The following is a 17398-nucleotide window of genomic DNA, read 5'->3' as shown; positions in this document are numbered from 1 at the left end:
AATAACACGCGATCAAAAAGACAGATATAAATAACCACGGTACCGCTGAAAACGTCATCTTGTCCCACAAAAAACGAGCCACCATACAGCATCATCAGCAAAAAAATAAAAAAGTTATAGTCCTGAGAATAAAGCAATGCAAAACTAATTATTTTTTCTATAAAATAGTTTATATCGTATAAAAGAGGCAAAACATAAAAAAATTATATAAATGAGGTATCGCTGTAATCGTATTGACCTGAAGAATAAAACTGCTTTATCAATTTTACCAAACGCGGAATGGTATAAACGCCTCCCCCAAAAGAAATTCATGAATAGCTGGTTTTTGGTCATTCTGCCTCACAAAAATCGTAATAAAAAGCGATCAAAAAATGTCACGTGCCAGAAAATGTTACCAATAAAAACGTCAACTCGTCCCGCAAAAAAGACCTCGCATGACTCTGTGGACCAAAATATGGAAAAATTATAGCTCTCAAAATGTAGTAACGCAAAAAATATTTTTTGCAATAAAAAGCGTCTTTCAGTGTGTGACGGCTGCCAATCATAAAAATCCACTAAAAAACCCGCTATAAAAGTAAATCAAACCCCCCTTCATCACCCCCTTAGTTAGGGAAAAATAAAAAAATGTATTTATTTCCATTTTCCCATTAGGGTTAGGGTTAGGGTTAGGGCTAGGGTTAGGGCTAAGGCTAGAGTTAGGGCTAGGGTTAGGGCTAGGGCTAGGGTTAGGGCTAGGGTTAGGGTTAGGGTTGGGGTTACAGTTAGGGTTGGGGCTAAAGTTAGGGTTGGGGCTAAAGTTACGGTTAGGTTTTAGATTACATTTACAGTTGGGATTAGGGTTAGGAGTGTGTCAGGGTTAAAGGTGTGGTTAGGGTTACTGTTGGGATTAGGGTTAGGGTTTCAGTTATAATTGAGGGGTTTCCACTGTTTAGGCACATCAGGGGCTCTCCAAACGCGACATGGCGTCCGATCTCAATTCCAGCCAATTCTGCGTTGAAAAAGTAAAACAGTGATCCTTCCCTTCCGAGCACTCCCGTGTGCCCAAACAGGGGTGTACCCCAACATATGGGGTATCAGCGTACTCAGGACAAATAGGACAACAACTTTTGGGGTCCAATTTCTCCTGTTACCCTTGGGAAAATACAAAACTGGGGGCTAAAAAATAATTTTTGTGGGAAAAAAAGGATTTTTTATTTTCACGGCTCTGCGTTATAAACTGTAGTGAAACACTTGGGGGTTCAAAGCTCTCACAACACATCTAGATGAGTTCCTTAGGGGGTCTAGTTTCCAAAATGGTGTCACTTGTGGGGGGTTTCTACTGTTTAGGTACATTAGGGGCTCTGCAAATGCAATGTGACACCTGCAGACCATTCCATCTAAGTCTGCATTCCAAATGGAGCTCCTTCCCTTCCGAGCTCTCCCATGCGCCCAAACAGTGGTTCCCCCCACATATGGAGTATCAGCGCACTCAGGACAAATTGGACAACAAATTTTGGGGTCCAATTTCTCCTGTTACCCTCGGGAAAATACAAAACTGGGGGCTAAAAAATAATTTTTGTGGGAAAAAATTTTTGTTTTATTTTTACGGCTCTGCATTATAAACTTCTGTGAAGCTCTTGGTGGGTCAAAGCACTCACCACACATCTAGATTAGTTCCTTAGGGGGTCTACTTTCCAAAATGGTGTCACTTGTGGGGGGTTTCTACTGTTTAGGTACATTAGGGGCTCTGCAAACGCAATGTGACACCTGCAGACCATTCCATCTAAGTCTGCATTCCAAATGGCGCTCCTTCCCTTCCGAGCCCTCCTATGCGGCCAAACAGTGGTTCCACCCTCAAAACACATCTAGATAAATTCCTTAGGGGGTTTACTTTCCAAAATGGTGTCACTTGTGGGGGGTTTCAATGTTTAGGCACATCAGTGGCTCTCCAAACGCAACATGGCGTCCCATCTCAATTCCTGTCAATTTTGCATTGAAAAGTCAAACGGCGCTCCTTCGCTTCCGAGCTCTGTCATGCGCCCAAACAGTGGTTTACCCCCACATATGGGGTATCCGTGTACTCAAGACAAATTGTACAACAACTTTTGGGGTCCATTTTCTCCTGTTACCCTTGGTAAAATAAAACAAATTGGAGCTGAAGTAAATTTTTTGTGAAAAAAAGTTAAATGTTCATTTTTATTTAAACATTCCAAAAATTCCTGTGAAGCACCAGAAGGGTTAATAAACTTCTTGAATATGGTTTTGAGCACCTTGAGGGGTGCAGTTTTTAGAATGGTATCACACTTGGGTATTTTCTATCATATAGAACCCTGCTGGTCAACTTTTAACCCTTATAACTCCCTTACAAAAAAAAAATTTTGGTTCCACAATTGTGCTGATGTAAAGTAGACATGTGGGAAATGTTACTTATTAAGTATTTTGTGTGACATATCTCTGTGATTTAATTGCATAAAAATTCAAAGTTGGAAAATTGCGAAATTTTCATACTTTTCGCCAAATTTCCATTTTTTTTACAAACAAACGCAGGATCTATCAAATAATTTTTACCAATATCATGAAGTACAATATGTCCCGAGAAAACAATGTCAGAATCACTGGGATACGTTGACGCGTTCCAGAGTTATAACCTCATAAAGGGACAGTGGGCAGAATTGTAAAAATTGGCCTGGTCATTAACGTGCAAGCCACCCTTGGGGGTAAAGGGGTTAAAGGATAGTGGGAGTGGTTACCACCTGCATCAGCTGACCCTGCAGCACTGCAGTAACACCAGATTGACAGCGGGGGGAAAGAACTGATATTTACCCCGATAGTCCAAAAATAAAAAAGTTTTAAACTGAGTGGAACCAGAGCTGCCACAAATCCAAAAAATGGATCATGACAGGGGTCCAGCGACCCACTTCAGCTACCATGACATCATTATCTGCTGCCAGTGGGACTACATGCCCAAGCTGGCCCTTCTGCAACATCTGGTGCCTCCCCAGTGGCCCACCACAGGGACATTCACTTTGACAAAATGGCTGATTGCCTCTGTGTCTATTTATTCATAGGGAAAATATAACATTCACCAGTATTTTTTCTACAACGTAATTACATATTTATCTAGTATTGTATTTTAAGTAATACTAATAATAATAACTATCTTTAATAATATATAATGTTACATTTTATAATGAATGAAACTTACTGAACAGGTTTTTGGAAGAGTCTCTTGACATGTTCAGCCTGATGTATTGGTAAGAAACATTTTTCATCCTAATAAGATGAACCAAATTATAAAATATATTTTGAATATAAGAAAGTTGATAAAAAAATATACTTTTCACTATTATCAAAGGAAATTTACAAAATCGTAATCGATCTTTTGGATCCATTGGTAGGATTGGCTATGGGGAGTCAGCCCTATACTTACATATCGAATGTCAGCTCCCATGTATATTCTGATGTATTTGATAAATATATGTATAAAACGCCCCATCAGGAAGACTAAACACAACAGTGATGGCCATTCATAAATAACCTTTTCAAAATTACCAAGGGTCTGTAAAACAAATAAATATCATATTTTTAAAGATTTTTCATAGCTAATGTGCCATTATTATGCATAATATGTAGCACAAACATGTATACAAATAATAGATATTTGTTTTATCTAAAATGAATTAGTGCATGGGCAACAAATATTCTATCATACACTGCTCAAAACAATAAAGGGAACACTAAAATCCCACATCCTAGATATCACTGAATGAAATATTCCAGTTGTAAATCTTATTCATTACATAGTGGAATGTGTTGAGAACAATAAAACCTAAAAATTATCAATGTAAATCACAACTAATATCCCACGGATGTCTGGAGTTGGAATGGTGCTCAAAATCAAAGTTGAAAATGAAGTTACAGGCTGATCCAACTTCAGTGGAAATGCCTCAAGACAAGGAAATGATGCTCAGTAGTGTATGTGGCCTCCATGTGCCTGTATGACCTACCTACAATGCCTGGGCATGCTCCTGATGAGGCGGCAGATGGTCTCCTGAGGGACCTCCTTCGAGACCTGGACTAAAGCATCCGCTAACCCCTGGACAGTCTGTGGTGCAACATGACGTTGGTGGATGGTGCGAGACGTGACGTCCCAGTTTTGTTCAATCGGATTCAGGTCTGGGGAACGGGCGGGCCAGTCCATAGCTTCAATGCTTTCATCTTGCAGGAACTGCTGACACACTCAAGGAACATGGTGTCTGGCATTGTCCTGCATTTGCATATGGTCTCACAAGGGGTCTGAGGATCACATTTCGGTACCTAATGGCAGGCAGGCTACCTCTGGCGAGCACATGGAGGGCTGTGCGGCCCTCCAAAAAAATGCCACCCCACACCATTACTGACCCACTGCCAAACTGGTCATGCTGAAGGATGTTGCAGGCAGCAGATCTCTCTCCACCGCGTCTCCAGACTCTGTCACATGTGCTCAGTGTGAACCTGCTTTCATCTGTGAAGAGCACAGGGCGCCAGTGGTGAATTTACCAATCCTGGTGTTCTGTGGCAAATGACAAGCGTCCTGCACGGTGTTGAGCTGTGAGAACAACCCCCATCTCTGGACTTCCGGCACTCAGACCATCCTCATGGAGTCGGTTTCTAACAGTTTGTGCAGACAAATGCACATTTGTGGCCTGCTGGAGGTCATTTTGGAGGGCTCTGGCAGTGCTCCTCCCGTTCCTTCTTGCACAAAGGCTGAGGTAGTGGTCCTGCTGCTGGGACGCTGCCCTCCTATGGCCCCCTCCATGTCTCCTGGTGTACTGGCCTGTCTCCTGGTAGCGCCTCCAGCCTCTAGACACTAGGCTGAGAGACACAGCAAACCTTCTTGCCACAGCTCACATTGATGTGCCATCCTGGATGAGCTGCCCTACCTGAGCCACTTGTGTGGGTTCTAGAGTCTGTCTCATGCTACCACGAGTGTGAAAGCACAACCAACATTCAAAAGTGACCAAATCATCAGCCAGAAAGCATTGGTACTGAGATGTGGTCTGTGGTCCCCACCTGCAGAACAACGCCATTATTGAGTGTGTCTTGATAATTGCCAATAATTTCCATCTGTTGTCTATTCCATTTGCACAACAGCATGTGAAATTGATTGGCAAACAGTGTTGCTTCCCAAGTGGACAGTTTGATTTCACAGAAGTTTGAATTACTTGGAGTTATATTCTGTTGTTTAAGTGTTAGCTTTATTTTTTTGAGCAGTGTATATTAACCTGGGACTATAAAAATAGAGTTCAAGCAATATTAATAAATGCAAGGCAAAACAATGTATAAGGATTATATTCATGCAATTCTAAGAGTGAATGTGTGTGCATATTTTACTTCCATTAAACACCCACATTTGTTGATTTTTCTACTTCTTATTTCTTATGGTTGATGTTCTTTTCTTTATTTTTGATCTCTCTTTCATTTGCCACCTCTCTAACAGCACTTGTTGGGTTAATGATTCCTTTACTTTGCCTTACATATATATGCACTATGTTCTGTATTTATGGGATTCTGTCCAACAAGACTTATTGATCTTAAGGTACCGTCACACATAACGATATCGTTAACGATATCGTTGCTTTTTGTGACATAGCAACGATATCATTAAGGAAATCGTTCTGTGTGACAGCGACCAACGATCAGGCCCCTGCTGGGAGATCGTTGGTCGCTGAGGAAAGTCCAGAACTTTATTTCGTCGCTGGATCTCCCGCTGACATCGCTGGATCGGCGTGTGTGACACCGATCCAGCGATGTCATCACTGGTAACCAGGGTAAACATCGGGTTACTAAGCGCAGGGCCGCGCTTAGTAACCCGATGTTTACCCTGGTTACCAGCGTAAAAGTAAAAAAAACAAACACTACATACTTACCTACCGCTGTCTGTCCCCGGCGCTGTGCTTCTCTGCACTCCTCCTGCACTGGCTGTGAGCGTCGGTCAGCCAGAAAGCAGAGCGGTGATGTCACCGCTCTGCTTTCCGGCCGCTGTGCTCACAGCCAGTGCAGGAGGAGTGCAGAGAAGCAGAGCACCGGGGACAGACAGCGGTAGGTAAGTATGTAGTGTTTGTTTTTTTTACTTTTACGCTGGTAACCAGGGTAAACATCGGGTTACTAAGCGCGGCCCTGCGCTTAGTAACCCGATGTTTACCCTGGTTACCCGGGGACCTCGGGATCGTTGGTCGCTGGAGAGCTGTCTGTGTGACAGCTCTCCAGCGACCAAACAGCGACGCTGCAGCGATCGACATCGTTGTCGGTATCGCTGCAGCGTCGCTGAGTGTGAAGGTACCTTTAGTGTTGTATTATCTGCACTTTAGACCATCTCGTTATCTCCAATGACCATGTTCAATGTTAGGCCTGACTCTATAGTATAGTGCTTTTTGGCATCAATTATTAACATCTTTTTGCATCTTATTTGCATCTCTATTTTGTTTTAGAAAGGTACTTAGACCTTTACATGTATATATAAACTTGTATTTGCTGCCTATAGTAGTCTACTTTCCCTATTATCACATACTATACTATACTAATAATCATTGATAAATGCCTTACTATTGGATATTTAACCTGAATAAGACTATGGTATGCACCTCATGCGTGCAGCATTCTCTGTATTGTCTACCCCCTTTGTATAGCTATGTGAATCTTTTATCTATATTATATCGTACATTCATGTTAATAAAGATTTTTCTGTATGTTTGGCATAAGCTTTCCCTCCTCTTGAAGTTATATATTGCCTTTGTGGAAGTGCCATATGCACAAACAACGGAATAAAATGAGATTCAAAAGACGGATATAAATAAACATGGTACCGCTGAAAACATAATCTTTTCCTGCAAAAAACAAGCTGCCAAAACAGTGGTTTACTCCCTGAGAAATTACATAACAAATTTTGGGTCAATTTTTTCTCATTACCTTTGTCAAAATAATTTTTTTTTAGATCTAATGTAAATTGTTTGTAAAAAAAATGCTAATTTTTTCTTTCCACATTCCAAAAATTCCTGTGAAGCACCTGAAGGGTTAATAAACTTCTTGAAAGTGGTTTTGAGTACCTTGAGGGGTGCAGTTTTTAGAATGGTGTCACTTTTGGGTATTTTCTGTTATATAGGCCCCTCAAAGTGACTTCAAATGTGATGTAGCCCCTAAAAATAATTTTATAACTTTTGTTGGAAAAATGAAAAATCGCTGGTCAACTTTCAACCCATATAACTTCCCAACAAAAAAAGATATTGGTTTTAAAATTGTGCTTATGTAAAGTAGACATGGGGGAAATGTTCCTTATTAAGTATTTTGTGTGACGTTTCTCAAAAATTCAAATTTTCTAAATTTTCGCCAAATTTTTGCTTTTTTCAAAAATAAATGCAAGTCATACCGAATAAATTTTACCACTAACATTAATCACAATATGTCACGAAAAAAATAACCTCAGAATCAGTGGAATATGTTGAAGCGTTCCAAAGTTATTACCTCATAAAGGAACAGTGGTCAGAATTGTAAAAATTGGCCTGGCCATTAACGTGCAAACCACCTTCGGGGGTAAGAGTGTTAAATAGTGTTGAGCATTCCGATACCGCAAGTATCGGGTATCGGCCGATACTTGCGGTATCGGAATTCCGATACCGAGATCCGATATTTTTGTGATATCGGGTATCGGTATCGGAAGTGTAAAATAAAGAATTAAAATAAAAAATATTGTTATATTCACCTCTCCGGCGGCCCCTGGACATCAGCGGGAGGATCCGGCGTCCGGCACGGCTTCTTTCTTCAAAATGCGCGCCTTCAGGACCTGTGGAATGACGTCCCGGCTTCTGATTGGTCGCGTGCCGCCCATGTGACCGCCACGCGACCAATCAGAAGCCGCGACGTCATTCCTCAGCTAAAGTCCTAGAATGAGCGCCTTCTAGGACCTGAGGAATGACGTCGCGGCTTCTGATTGGTCGCGTGGCGGTCACATGGGCGGCACGCGACCAATCAGAAGCCGGGACGTCATTCCACAGGTCCTGAAGGCGCGCATTTTGAAGAAAGAAGCCGTGCCGGACGCCGGATCCTCCCGCTGATGTCCAGGGGCCGCCGGAGAGGTGAATATAACAATATTTTTTATTTTAATTCTTTATTTTACACTTTAATATGGATCCCAGGGCCTGAAGGAGAGTTTCCTCTCCTTCAGACCCTGGGATCCATGAGGATACATTCCGATACTTGATGTCCCATTGACTTGTATTGGTATCGGATATCGGTATCGGCGATATCCGATATTTTTCGGGTATCGGCCGATACTATCCGATACCGATACTTTCAAGTATCGGACGGTATCGCTCAACACTAGTGTTAAACTCTTATTTTAGGGTTTGAGTGACTTTGGGCATTAGTAATGTTACTTGTGAGATATGATGGAGTTTTCATTGTAGTTCCATAATGCATTTTATATTAGTTTGTCTTACTTTACATTCACATTCAAGTGATTATCTTGTAACTGAGAAACAGTATTAGTAATACATTATTAAAACTTACATTTCCATGCGGGCACGAAACAATGTCAATGATTGTTACTAGAAACCTAAAAAAATATATATAAAATCAGTACAGAAATCAATAATCCACCATTGAATAGTGTGCCATATGTTAGACTGGTTCTTTGCTACTGAGAACCCCTGCATACAAGTGAGGATTTCTGTGGTCACAATATACAGTTGTGCTAAAAATGTTGCATACCCCGGCAGAATTTTTGCTTTCTTGTCCTTTTTCCAGAGAATATGAATGACAACACTAAAACTTTTTCTCCACTCATGGTTAATGGTTGGGTGACGCCATTGTGATGTACCAGTTAGTGGTATTCGCAGGAATAGGTGTGTGTCGCACAGACAGAAGTCTGTTGTGCTCTGAACCCAGGACAGGTTGCTGGGTTGTAGTCCCACAAGCCTTAGTAAAGGGTTGGATTTAGGGTTAACCAGAAGTAATGGGTGGGACTGGTTAATCACACACCTCCCAAGGGGTGTGCTCCTGTGGTGTCAGGAAGGCCCTATATGCTGCCTGTTTGCAGCACATGGGGAGGATGCCCATATGTGAGAAAGGAGCAGGCTGCCAACAGAACCTATATGAAGCCAGGCAGGGAAAACTTGAGGAGCAACTGTTAAGCAGGTAACCCAGAGCCTGGGGAACTGTGTGTGTTTGGCTCAGACCCAGCCTGGTAACTTTACTCTAACCGAGTGTGTGTGGCCACAGGCCTGATGGAGAAGAGCCCTGTTATGTACACTGTTGTTCTGTTTTGCCGGATCTGAAGGCTGTTTATTTTGTGTTTGTGCTGCTGGGTTTTATGGAGTAATAAACCCACACAAACTTTTAAGGAAAGACAGACTTGTCGTCTGTTTTATCGCTGCCATGCAAGTATACCCTAACCCGCTAGTGAGTGCTATCTCGCACCATATCTTTATTGTTGAACTACTGTGTTTTCTCTTTTTAAATTATAATAACAACCCAAAACATCCAAATGACCATGATCAAAAGTTCACATACCCTGGTGATTTTGACCTGATAACATGTACAGAAGTTGACACAAATGGGTCTACTAAAGGTAACATCCTCAGTTGTGACATGTTTGCTTGTAATCAGTGTGTGTGCATAAAAGCTGAGTGAGTTTCTGGGATTCAGACAGACTGTTGCATCTTTCATCCATCCACTGACGTTTCTGGATTGTGAGTCATGGGGAAAGCAAAAGAATTGTCAATGGATCTACGGGAAAAGATATCCAAGGAATGGATAATGCCAATCAGCAGCGCTCAAACGGTGATTAACAAATGGAAAATCAGGGACACTGTACAAACAAAACCACAGTCAGGTATACAAACAAAAATGTCATCCACAGCTGCCAGGAAAATTGTTCGGATGCAAAGAAAAACCCACAAATAACATCAGCTGAAACACAGGACTCTCTGAAAATTAGCATTGTGGCTGTTTCAAGAAGCACAATAAGGAGTCACTTGAAAAAAAAATGGGCTGCATGGTCGAGTCGTCAGAAGAAAGCCATTACTGTGCAAATCTCACAAAGTATCTCGCCTACAATACGCAAAACAGCACAGAGACAAGCCATAAAACTTCTGGAACAAGATAATTTGGAGTGATGAGGCCAAAATTGAACTTTTTGGCCACAATGATAAACGTTACATTTAGAGAGAGGTCAACAAGGCCTATGAGGAAAGGAACACCATTCCTACTGTAAAGTATGGAGGTGGATCACTGATGTTTTGTGTAGTGTGAGCTACAAGGGCACAGGAAGCTTGGTCAAAGTTGAAGGAAAGATGGATGTAGCACGTTATCAGCAAATACTGGTTGCAAATTTGCACTCATAAGCCTGGAAGCTGCGCATGGGACGTACGTGGGAGTTCCAACATGACAATGATCCAAAACACAAGGCCAAGTTGACCTGTCATTGGCTACAGCACAACAAAGTGAAGGTTCTGGAATGGCCATTTCAGTTTCAGTGACCTCAGTATCATTGAGCTACTCTGGGAACATCTCAAGCGCGCAGTTCATGATAGACAGCCCAGGAATTTACAGGAACTGGAGGCTTTTTGCTTAGAAGAGTGGGCAGCATTACCATCTAAGAAAATAAAGAATCTCATCAACAACTACCACAAATGACTTCAAGCTGTCATTGATGTAAGAGGGAGCAACACACGGTATTAAGAAATGGGGTATGTTAACTTTTGATCAGAGTCATTTTGATGTTTTGGGTTGTCATTATGATTTAAAAAGAGAAAACTCAGTAATTTGACAATAAATGGCTTCACCCAACCAATAGCCATGAGTGGAGAAAAGGTTTTGGTGTTATCATTCATATTCTCTGAAAACAGGCCAAGAATGCAAAAATTCGGCCTGGGTATGTAAACTTTTGAGCAAAACTGTTGATAATGAAATATAACAGGTTTTTAAACCTGATGTTTTATTCCTGTTGTAGGCTAGGGCCAGAAGAGGACTCTGGCCTCAACACCTGTCAAGCTACAAAGCTTCACTAGATGTCGATGTTACATAATAGCGCTAAACAAGAGAATGGTTTACTAGGACCGCAACAAGCAAATCTCAAGAAGTCCAACCGATTTGGATATTTTTATGTGACTTGCTTCTCAGGATAGCAGTACCCTCAGGGTTGCATTTTGACCCCATTTACTTGTATTGCACTGCAATGTAGCAATGACACCTAGCAAGCTTTGGTCACGCAACGGCAGGTGTCATGGCCAAAGTCACCGTGTAGCCCTGGCCTTAATGTGTACAATATCTGCTTATAGTGAATGCTCACTACCCACTCACCAAGTCAGCGTGTATAGAAAACCTGTTACAGATCCTATTAGTTTGCTATCAGTAGTGAGACAGGCAAATATCGGATAATAGGAAAGGCCAACTTCAATCGCTCCGGCTAAAAGTCCAAGTGCTACAAAAGAAGTAAAAACTAAAGTTCAAAAAATGAAAGTGCAAGAATCTTTGTATTATACTTCTCCATTTTACAGTAAATTAATTTCATTTTCTATTCTGTATTTTTATAAAATATAAACGCCATGAAATTTAAAGAAAAATACAAAACTGTGCAGGCATAGTCCTTACCTATGTTTTATTTTGGCACACAATGATGCATTTCAGGCAATGCCACTTTTCTATTTAGCCTATACCACCTTTCAAGCAAGAAAAAAACATAAAAACGGTCTAAAAAATAAATGTGGTGCAAAGCATGTACAGCAGTTATTAGGTCCTAAAGTTCTCTGTACAGCAACTGTCCCCTTAACCATCTGTCTAGATGTGTCGATGTGATGAAAGCTGCCTAAAATGACAGTGAGGAATTGCTGGACCCTGTAGTTGGCCTGGGAAAATACAGCCATTTCTCATTAATTTTCTTGGCAGCCTGTTGCCATCAGTGGTACTAGAGAGTCTAGAAATCAAGTTGCAAACTACACCTATATCATGGTGTTGGAAAACAAAGGGCTTTTTTTAAGGTATCAATTGATCTATCCACGACCACGAGCAACCATCTGAGCATTATACTTGATCTTAGGCCGGTGTCACACTTGCAAGTTCAATGCGAGAAACTCGCACGAGTCTCTCGCATCAATACCCAGCACTGCCACCGGCACTCGGGATCGGAGTGTGTGGCTTCATGTATTTCTATGCAGCCTCACGCTCCGGTCCCGAGTGCCGGCGGCAGTGTCGGGTATTGATGCGAGAGACTTGTGCGAGTTTCTCGCATTGAACTCCCAAGTGTGACACCGGCCTTATTCTAATTCTGTTTGCTGATTGAATTCAGGAGAATCAAGTCATCATCAGAAATATGACCAATTACCTAAGTGGCTTTGATCCATCCACTCCTCCTGCTCCCAACCACTGCCTGGTCTTCCAAAAACTCACTATCTTTTCACCTTGGCTATTGGCAAGGATATTATATATTTCACATTAATTAACCAACATAGACTATAAATAACATGGCTATATAGAAAAAAATGGGTTCATTTCAAGCCTGAAACACATTGACAGTTTTTATACATTTACCTCTAGCCCATGTTGGAACTCCAGCTGGCAAATATTCTTCAGAAAAAAGTAACATAACTTTATTTGCTATTGCTCCAAATGCAAAGCCAAATGTCCATCTGTTTTTAAAAGTTCCTATGAGATCTAAAGGGCTGTCAATAGAAAGGCCATAGGTTAGGGATCAATGTTTCATAATTGTATTTCTGTTATGCAAAATGTGAATGAGGAAGTGCAGCGCCCCAGAGATCTGGTCTTTGCAGTATGACACTCTGCCGCTAAGGGGAGTGATGGTACGTCTGATGGCACTGAAGGAATTCTACTGACCAGGTATTACCAGCACACATTACACTTCACACTCCGGCTACTAGGGGGAGAAAAAGGCTTTATTTATTGGGCCACTCCTCACACTGGTAAAACTAGGGGTTGGATAGGAAATTAGTCAGAAGCTGACTGGGTTGGATTCAGGCAACATCCCGTGGCAGGGGGTGTTGCAGGGAGAAGATTCAGGAGGGTGCCTGTCAGGCATGGGAACCTGGCAGGTACCTAGCGAACAGAACAGAACGTGAACCGCGCCTGCACTACCTTGCGGCGGTATCCTAAGAAAGAGACACGAAGCGAAGGATATTGTGGAACAGTGAGAAACGAGATCAAGCACAAAGGAGAGCCAGTAGAAGTCGTGCCCCGAGAACGGCAACATCCTACTGAGGCGCGTAGCCGGTGGCCGTAACACCGAGGAAGTAACTGACTCTATGCCTTACTTCAAACTCCGCAGGACAGTTAATTATAGGTTGGCTGTCTACCTTAAATTTCCTACGCAGACATAGGGGGCAACGCGTGGAGAGGGGCGTCTCTAGGGTCCCGGAAGAGCTCCGAACCTTCCCGTCATATGGGTGCGTCCTAGCCATAACATACCTGGGGATGAGAAACTAGTAACATCTGGAACGAAATAGAAAGAAAGAGAAAGAACTAGAAAGAACGAACGAATGAACGAACTAGAACAGAAGTTGTGAGGACTATATCGAATGCTCAGCAGGGTAGCACTACAACACACAGGCGCTATTGGTAGGCAATGATTTCCACCTGCAAAGGGAACTCTGGATGTGCCATCGGACCGGCCGGTCTCAGACAGCCCTGTTAACTGTGCTCTGGATTGAGGATCCTGAAGTCTTCAGTAAAGAGGTAAAAAGACTGCAACCCTGTGTCCTCGTTATTGCCTGCACCTCACACCATCTCCATCCACCCTACTGGGAAGCCCTGGGGACATACTTCACCTGTGGGAAGGTATACCATCTAGCTGCCATTCCATCACCCCAGCGGACCCCACAGCAGCGTCGGTCACCCTGACCGAACACCACAGGTGGCGTCACGAAACCTTGACAGACTCCTATCACCTTTTATTGGACGCCCCTTAGCAGGGTCACGGACCGGGTCCAGCCACCGTGACAACCCCAGAACTGAGACAGAAAGGACCGGTACCGAGTAACCTGTGGCCCTGTGTCTGGGGGCGCTCCAGAAGAGCGTTGCAAGGAATGGTTGTTATCTACCACTACATTTTAAGAGCTTCAAAAAATCCACCTCAACCTTCTAGCAATTGAACCCTGCAATTCCAGCAATCCGCCCCTGCAATTGCAGCAAAATTAATAGCAACATTTTGGGGTCCATATAAATAATTATAGCTAATTAGCTCATCTTAACTGTTTATGGGGCAGCATGCACATAAAACAACAATTCCCTTATTTATTTTTGTTAGCGTTTTCAATGTTGTGCCATTCACAATGCTACATAAATAACATAATGTTACAGAACCCCCAGCACCAAGAATATATTATGCAGTGTATATTATGTATAATAGGTTCCATGTGAAATGCATCAGTCCACAGGCTGCGCCCCTGGTCAGAGGGGACAAGATATTCTCCTTCTGACCTCCCCCACCTTTGTAATTCCCACAGTAAATATCAGCAGGCTCCGGCCCCTGCGGCTATTGTAATGTATGTCTGGCCTGCTTTTTCTATTGGCCGCCCTGTGTATCTGTGTTATATATTATGTGTGCTGTGAATAAAGTGTGTTCTTTTAGACTGGAAATACGTGGAGCAGCAGTCAGCTTTTACGTAATCAAGGAATTCCAGCCAGCGTTCTTCATTCAGAATCCAGCAAAAGCAGAGTGGACCTCCTGAAACACGGGGGGTGCTGAAAGAGGTACTACAGCACAGTAGACCCCGTTACACATAATATCTTATATTCTCTTGACTGGTACAATTACAGCAATGCTAAATTTGTTTTTGTGTCACTATATGCTAAGACCCATAACTTTTTTTTTCTATGCTATGTACTGTAAATTATTTTTTTGTTAATAAAGTTGACATTTTCACTGGTTTTATTTGCTTGCTTTATAGTCTGTTGCTTTGAAGAGGTGAGAAATGGTCAGAATTATGGAAACTGCCAAGTAGGTTGAGCTACAATTTTGTAATCCTGTTGAAAGTGATTAAACCCAAATCAGGGTATACTACACACAGTACACAATTAATCTGCTCCCCTGGGATGTCTCTAGCCCCAACTCTTGTTTCAGTTATACCTTCATATGTGTTTAGAGCACTTGTTCACTCCCTAAATTACAATCCTGCGCACCTGCCTGATGTTGATTGACAGCACTTACTTTGGAGCGCTGCCTGAATCACTAGATTTGCATGTACTAACAATGCAAAATCTGAGAGTAGATGCAGGGTAATTGTGGGTACGCTCTCATCCACCTCTCCTTTCTGCATCGGTCACTCACTGCAAACAGGATTACACAGTAGTAGGCAGCTAATGCTGACAGGAGACTAGGGGTGAAAGCATGCCTGCACTGACACTGCAGGAACTGAGTGTACAAACATACTGTCAGTGCAGGTGTCACACTGACTACGTGATAGGGAAAAGGGCCCTGCACTGTTCTTACTGCTGGGGCCCTAACTATCCCTGCTCCCAAAGGGACCTCCAATGGTGAGAAGGTTTGGGCCACGTGTCTTACTGTTTTCCTGTTATCCAAAAAGCTGTCCCTTCCCCCCTTTCCAGGAGGTCTGGGACAGAAATGCTAGTGTATAAACCCGTAAGACAAACAGGGGTAACAAAAAGCAGGTAACATACAAAACACTCACCAAAGGTAGAGCGGTACATAGGGAAGGGTAGGGATGTACAAATCAAATGGGAGTAGAATAATGAGGAAAGCATACACCCAAAAACATCCTATAATAATCTCCAGCAGTAAAAATGATCTCCAATGCAGCACAGCGACTCCAGGGACCTGGAAGAAAACTTTCACTGGTGAGGAAGAGAAGGTCTGGCCAGACTAGAGATGAGCGAACTTGTTTGGGAAACATTAGTCAATCTCAAATTTGGCATGAACGTTGCACATCCGGATTTGTGTTCGGATTCCCAAGCATTTTTCCTAAAAATCTGCAAAATTCGGCCAAATCTCGGTAAATGATCAAGTTTATACTATGGACTCTTTCAGACATGAGTGTTTCCGGTAGCAGCACGGGCCCCAAAACATCACGCATACTTGAACACTGATTGCACACGTAAGATATAAGTGTGTCAACAGAGTTGTGAATGACTAGAGAGGATGGTGCAGGAGTACCTCAATCTCAATATCAATGCAATCGGCGGGGGTTTGGACCATTTTGCATTTTGGTCTTCAAAAATGGAAGAGTGGCCTTAGCTCGTCTGTCACATCTTGGAGGTTTTGTCATGCCTGGCAGCCAGCGTTCTCTCAGAACATATCTTTAGCACTGCTGGTGGTGTCCTGATGGATAAGAGCATCCAGCTGTCCCCTGAAAGTATAGACAGCCTAACTTTTATCAAGATGAACAAGTCATGGATCTCCAAAGACCTTTGTACTCCAGCCGAAGACTGGGCAGACTAGACAATGGTGTAGTTTTCATTGTGCTGTATTGATCTCACATTATTGAAGTCTGTGACACCTTTGTCATGGCTTCTGTGCATGCTGTTGCTACTGCTGCTGATGCTACAAACAAGTTTTTGAAATGTGGAAACTCCAAGTTGTGTCTCCATCTGGTGGGTTGCCTGTAGTGGAAGGGGTGACAGAGCCCCATTATACTATTTCTACTCTGGGGAAAATGATGCCACTTCAGTAGTGTGTGGCAATGATTTTTGGAAATGTGGCGACTCCAAGTTGGTTCTCCTTCACGTGTGTTGCCTGTAGCAGTAGGGATCCCAGACCGGCAGGTCTGTACTTTCAGACAACTACCTGTGTTACTTTCCTTAAATGTTTTTAATGTTAGTGGTCTACGAAGCAGATATTTGTGCCACCTGAGTGTGGCTGAACAAAAAAGCAGTTTGAGCTGTTGCATGAGGTATGTCGTATCAGGGCTCCCAACACAGCAGGCTTACATCGGTTCCTCACACACCTCGTCTTAACTAAAAATTCAAAGCTTTAAATGCTGACCCAAACCCAGATACCTCATGCATGGCCAATGGTTGACTGCTGCTGTTACATTATCAAATTTCTACTGTGGGTCAATTGATCAGTCAACTACCTGTGTTACTATCCTTACATTTTTCTACAAAAACTGATGTTTGTGGCACCTCAGTGTGGCTGAGCAGAAAAGCAGCTTGAACTGCTGCATGAAGTATCAGGGCTCCCAGTGCAGCAGGCCTGCACCTGTCTTCTCCCACCTCTTAATTTGAACTTAAATTCAAAACTGTAAATGCTGGCCCACATCCTGGCTCATAGACAGCCCATGCATGACTGCTTCTGTGCCATTATAAAATTTCTACTTTGGGTCAATTGATACCACTTTTCCTGGTGTCTGCAACTAATTTTTGTAAATATTTGGATTTTAAGTTGGGTCTCCTTCATGTGTGCTGCCTGAATTTG

The 17398-nt window shown here is 42.6% G+C and overlaps 1 protein-coding gene across 2 annotated transcripts in view; it reads right to left on the bottom strand.

Moving 5' to 3' along the window:
• The window catches only part of LOC138676973 (stimulated by retinoic acid gene 6 protein-like), a 633869-nt gene that overhangs the window by 140431 nt on the left and 476040 nt on the right, over positions 1-17398 (bottom strand). For both annotated transcript variants that reach the window (XM_069766703.1, XM_069766713.1), the window contains 5 exons: positions 12544-12674; positions 11317-11437; positions 8524-8569; positions 3410-3538; positions 3185-3252 (listed from right to left, as the gene is read on the bottom strand). In XM_069766703.1, the coding sequence (XP_069622804.1) occupies positions 3185-3252; positions 3410-3538; positions 8524-8569; positions 11317-11437; positions 12544-12674 (495 nt within the window). The remainder of the gene's footprint in view (positions 1-3184; positions 3253-3409; positions 3539-8523; positions 8570-11316; positions 11438-12543; positions 12675-17398) is intronic.

This window comes from Ranitomeya imitator, chromosome 1, assembly GCF_032444005.1.
Source record: "Ranitomeya imitator isolate aRanImi1 chromosome 1, aRanImi1.pri, whole genome shotgun sequence".
In the NCBI taxonomy this organism is placed as follows: domain Eukaryota; kingdom Metazoa; phylum Chordata; class Amphibia; order Anura; family Dendrobatidae; genus Ranitomeya; species Ranitomeya imitator.
Note: the sequence above shows the minus strand (reverse complement) of the source record. Positions and strands in the feature narration are given on the sequence as shown.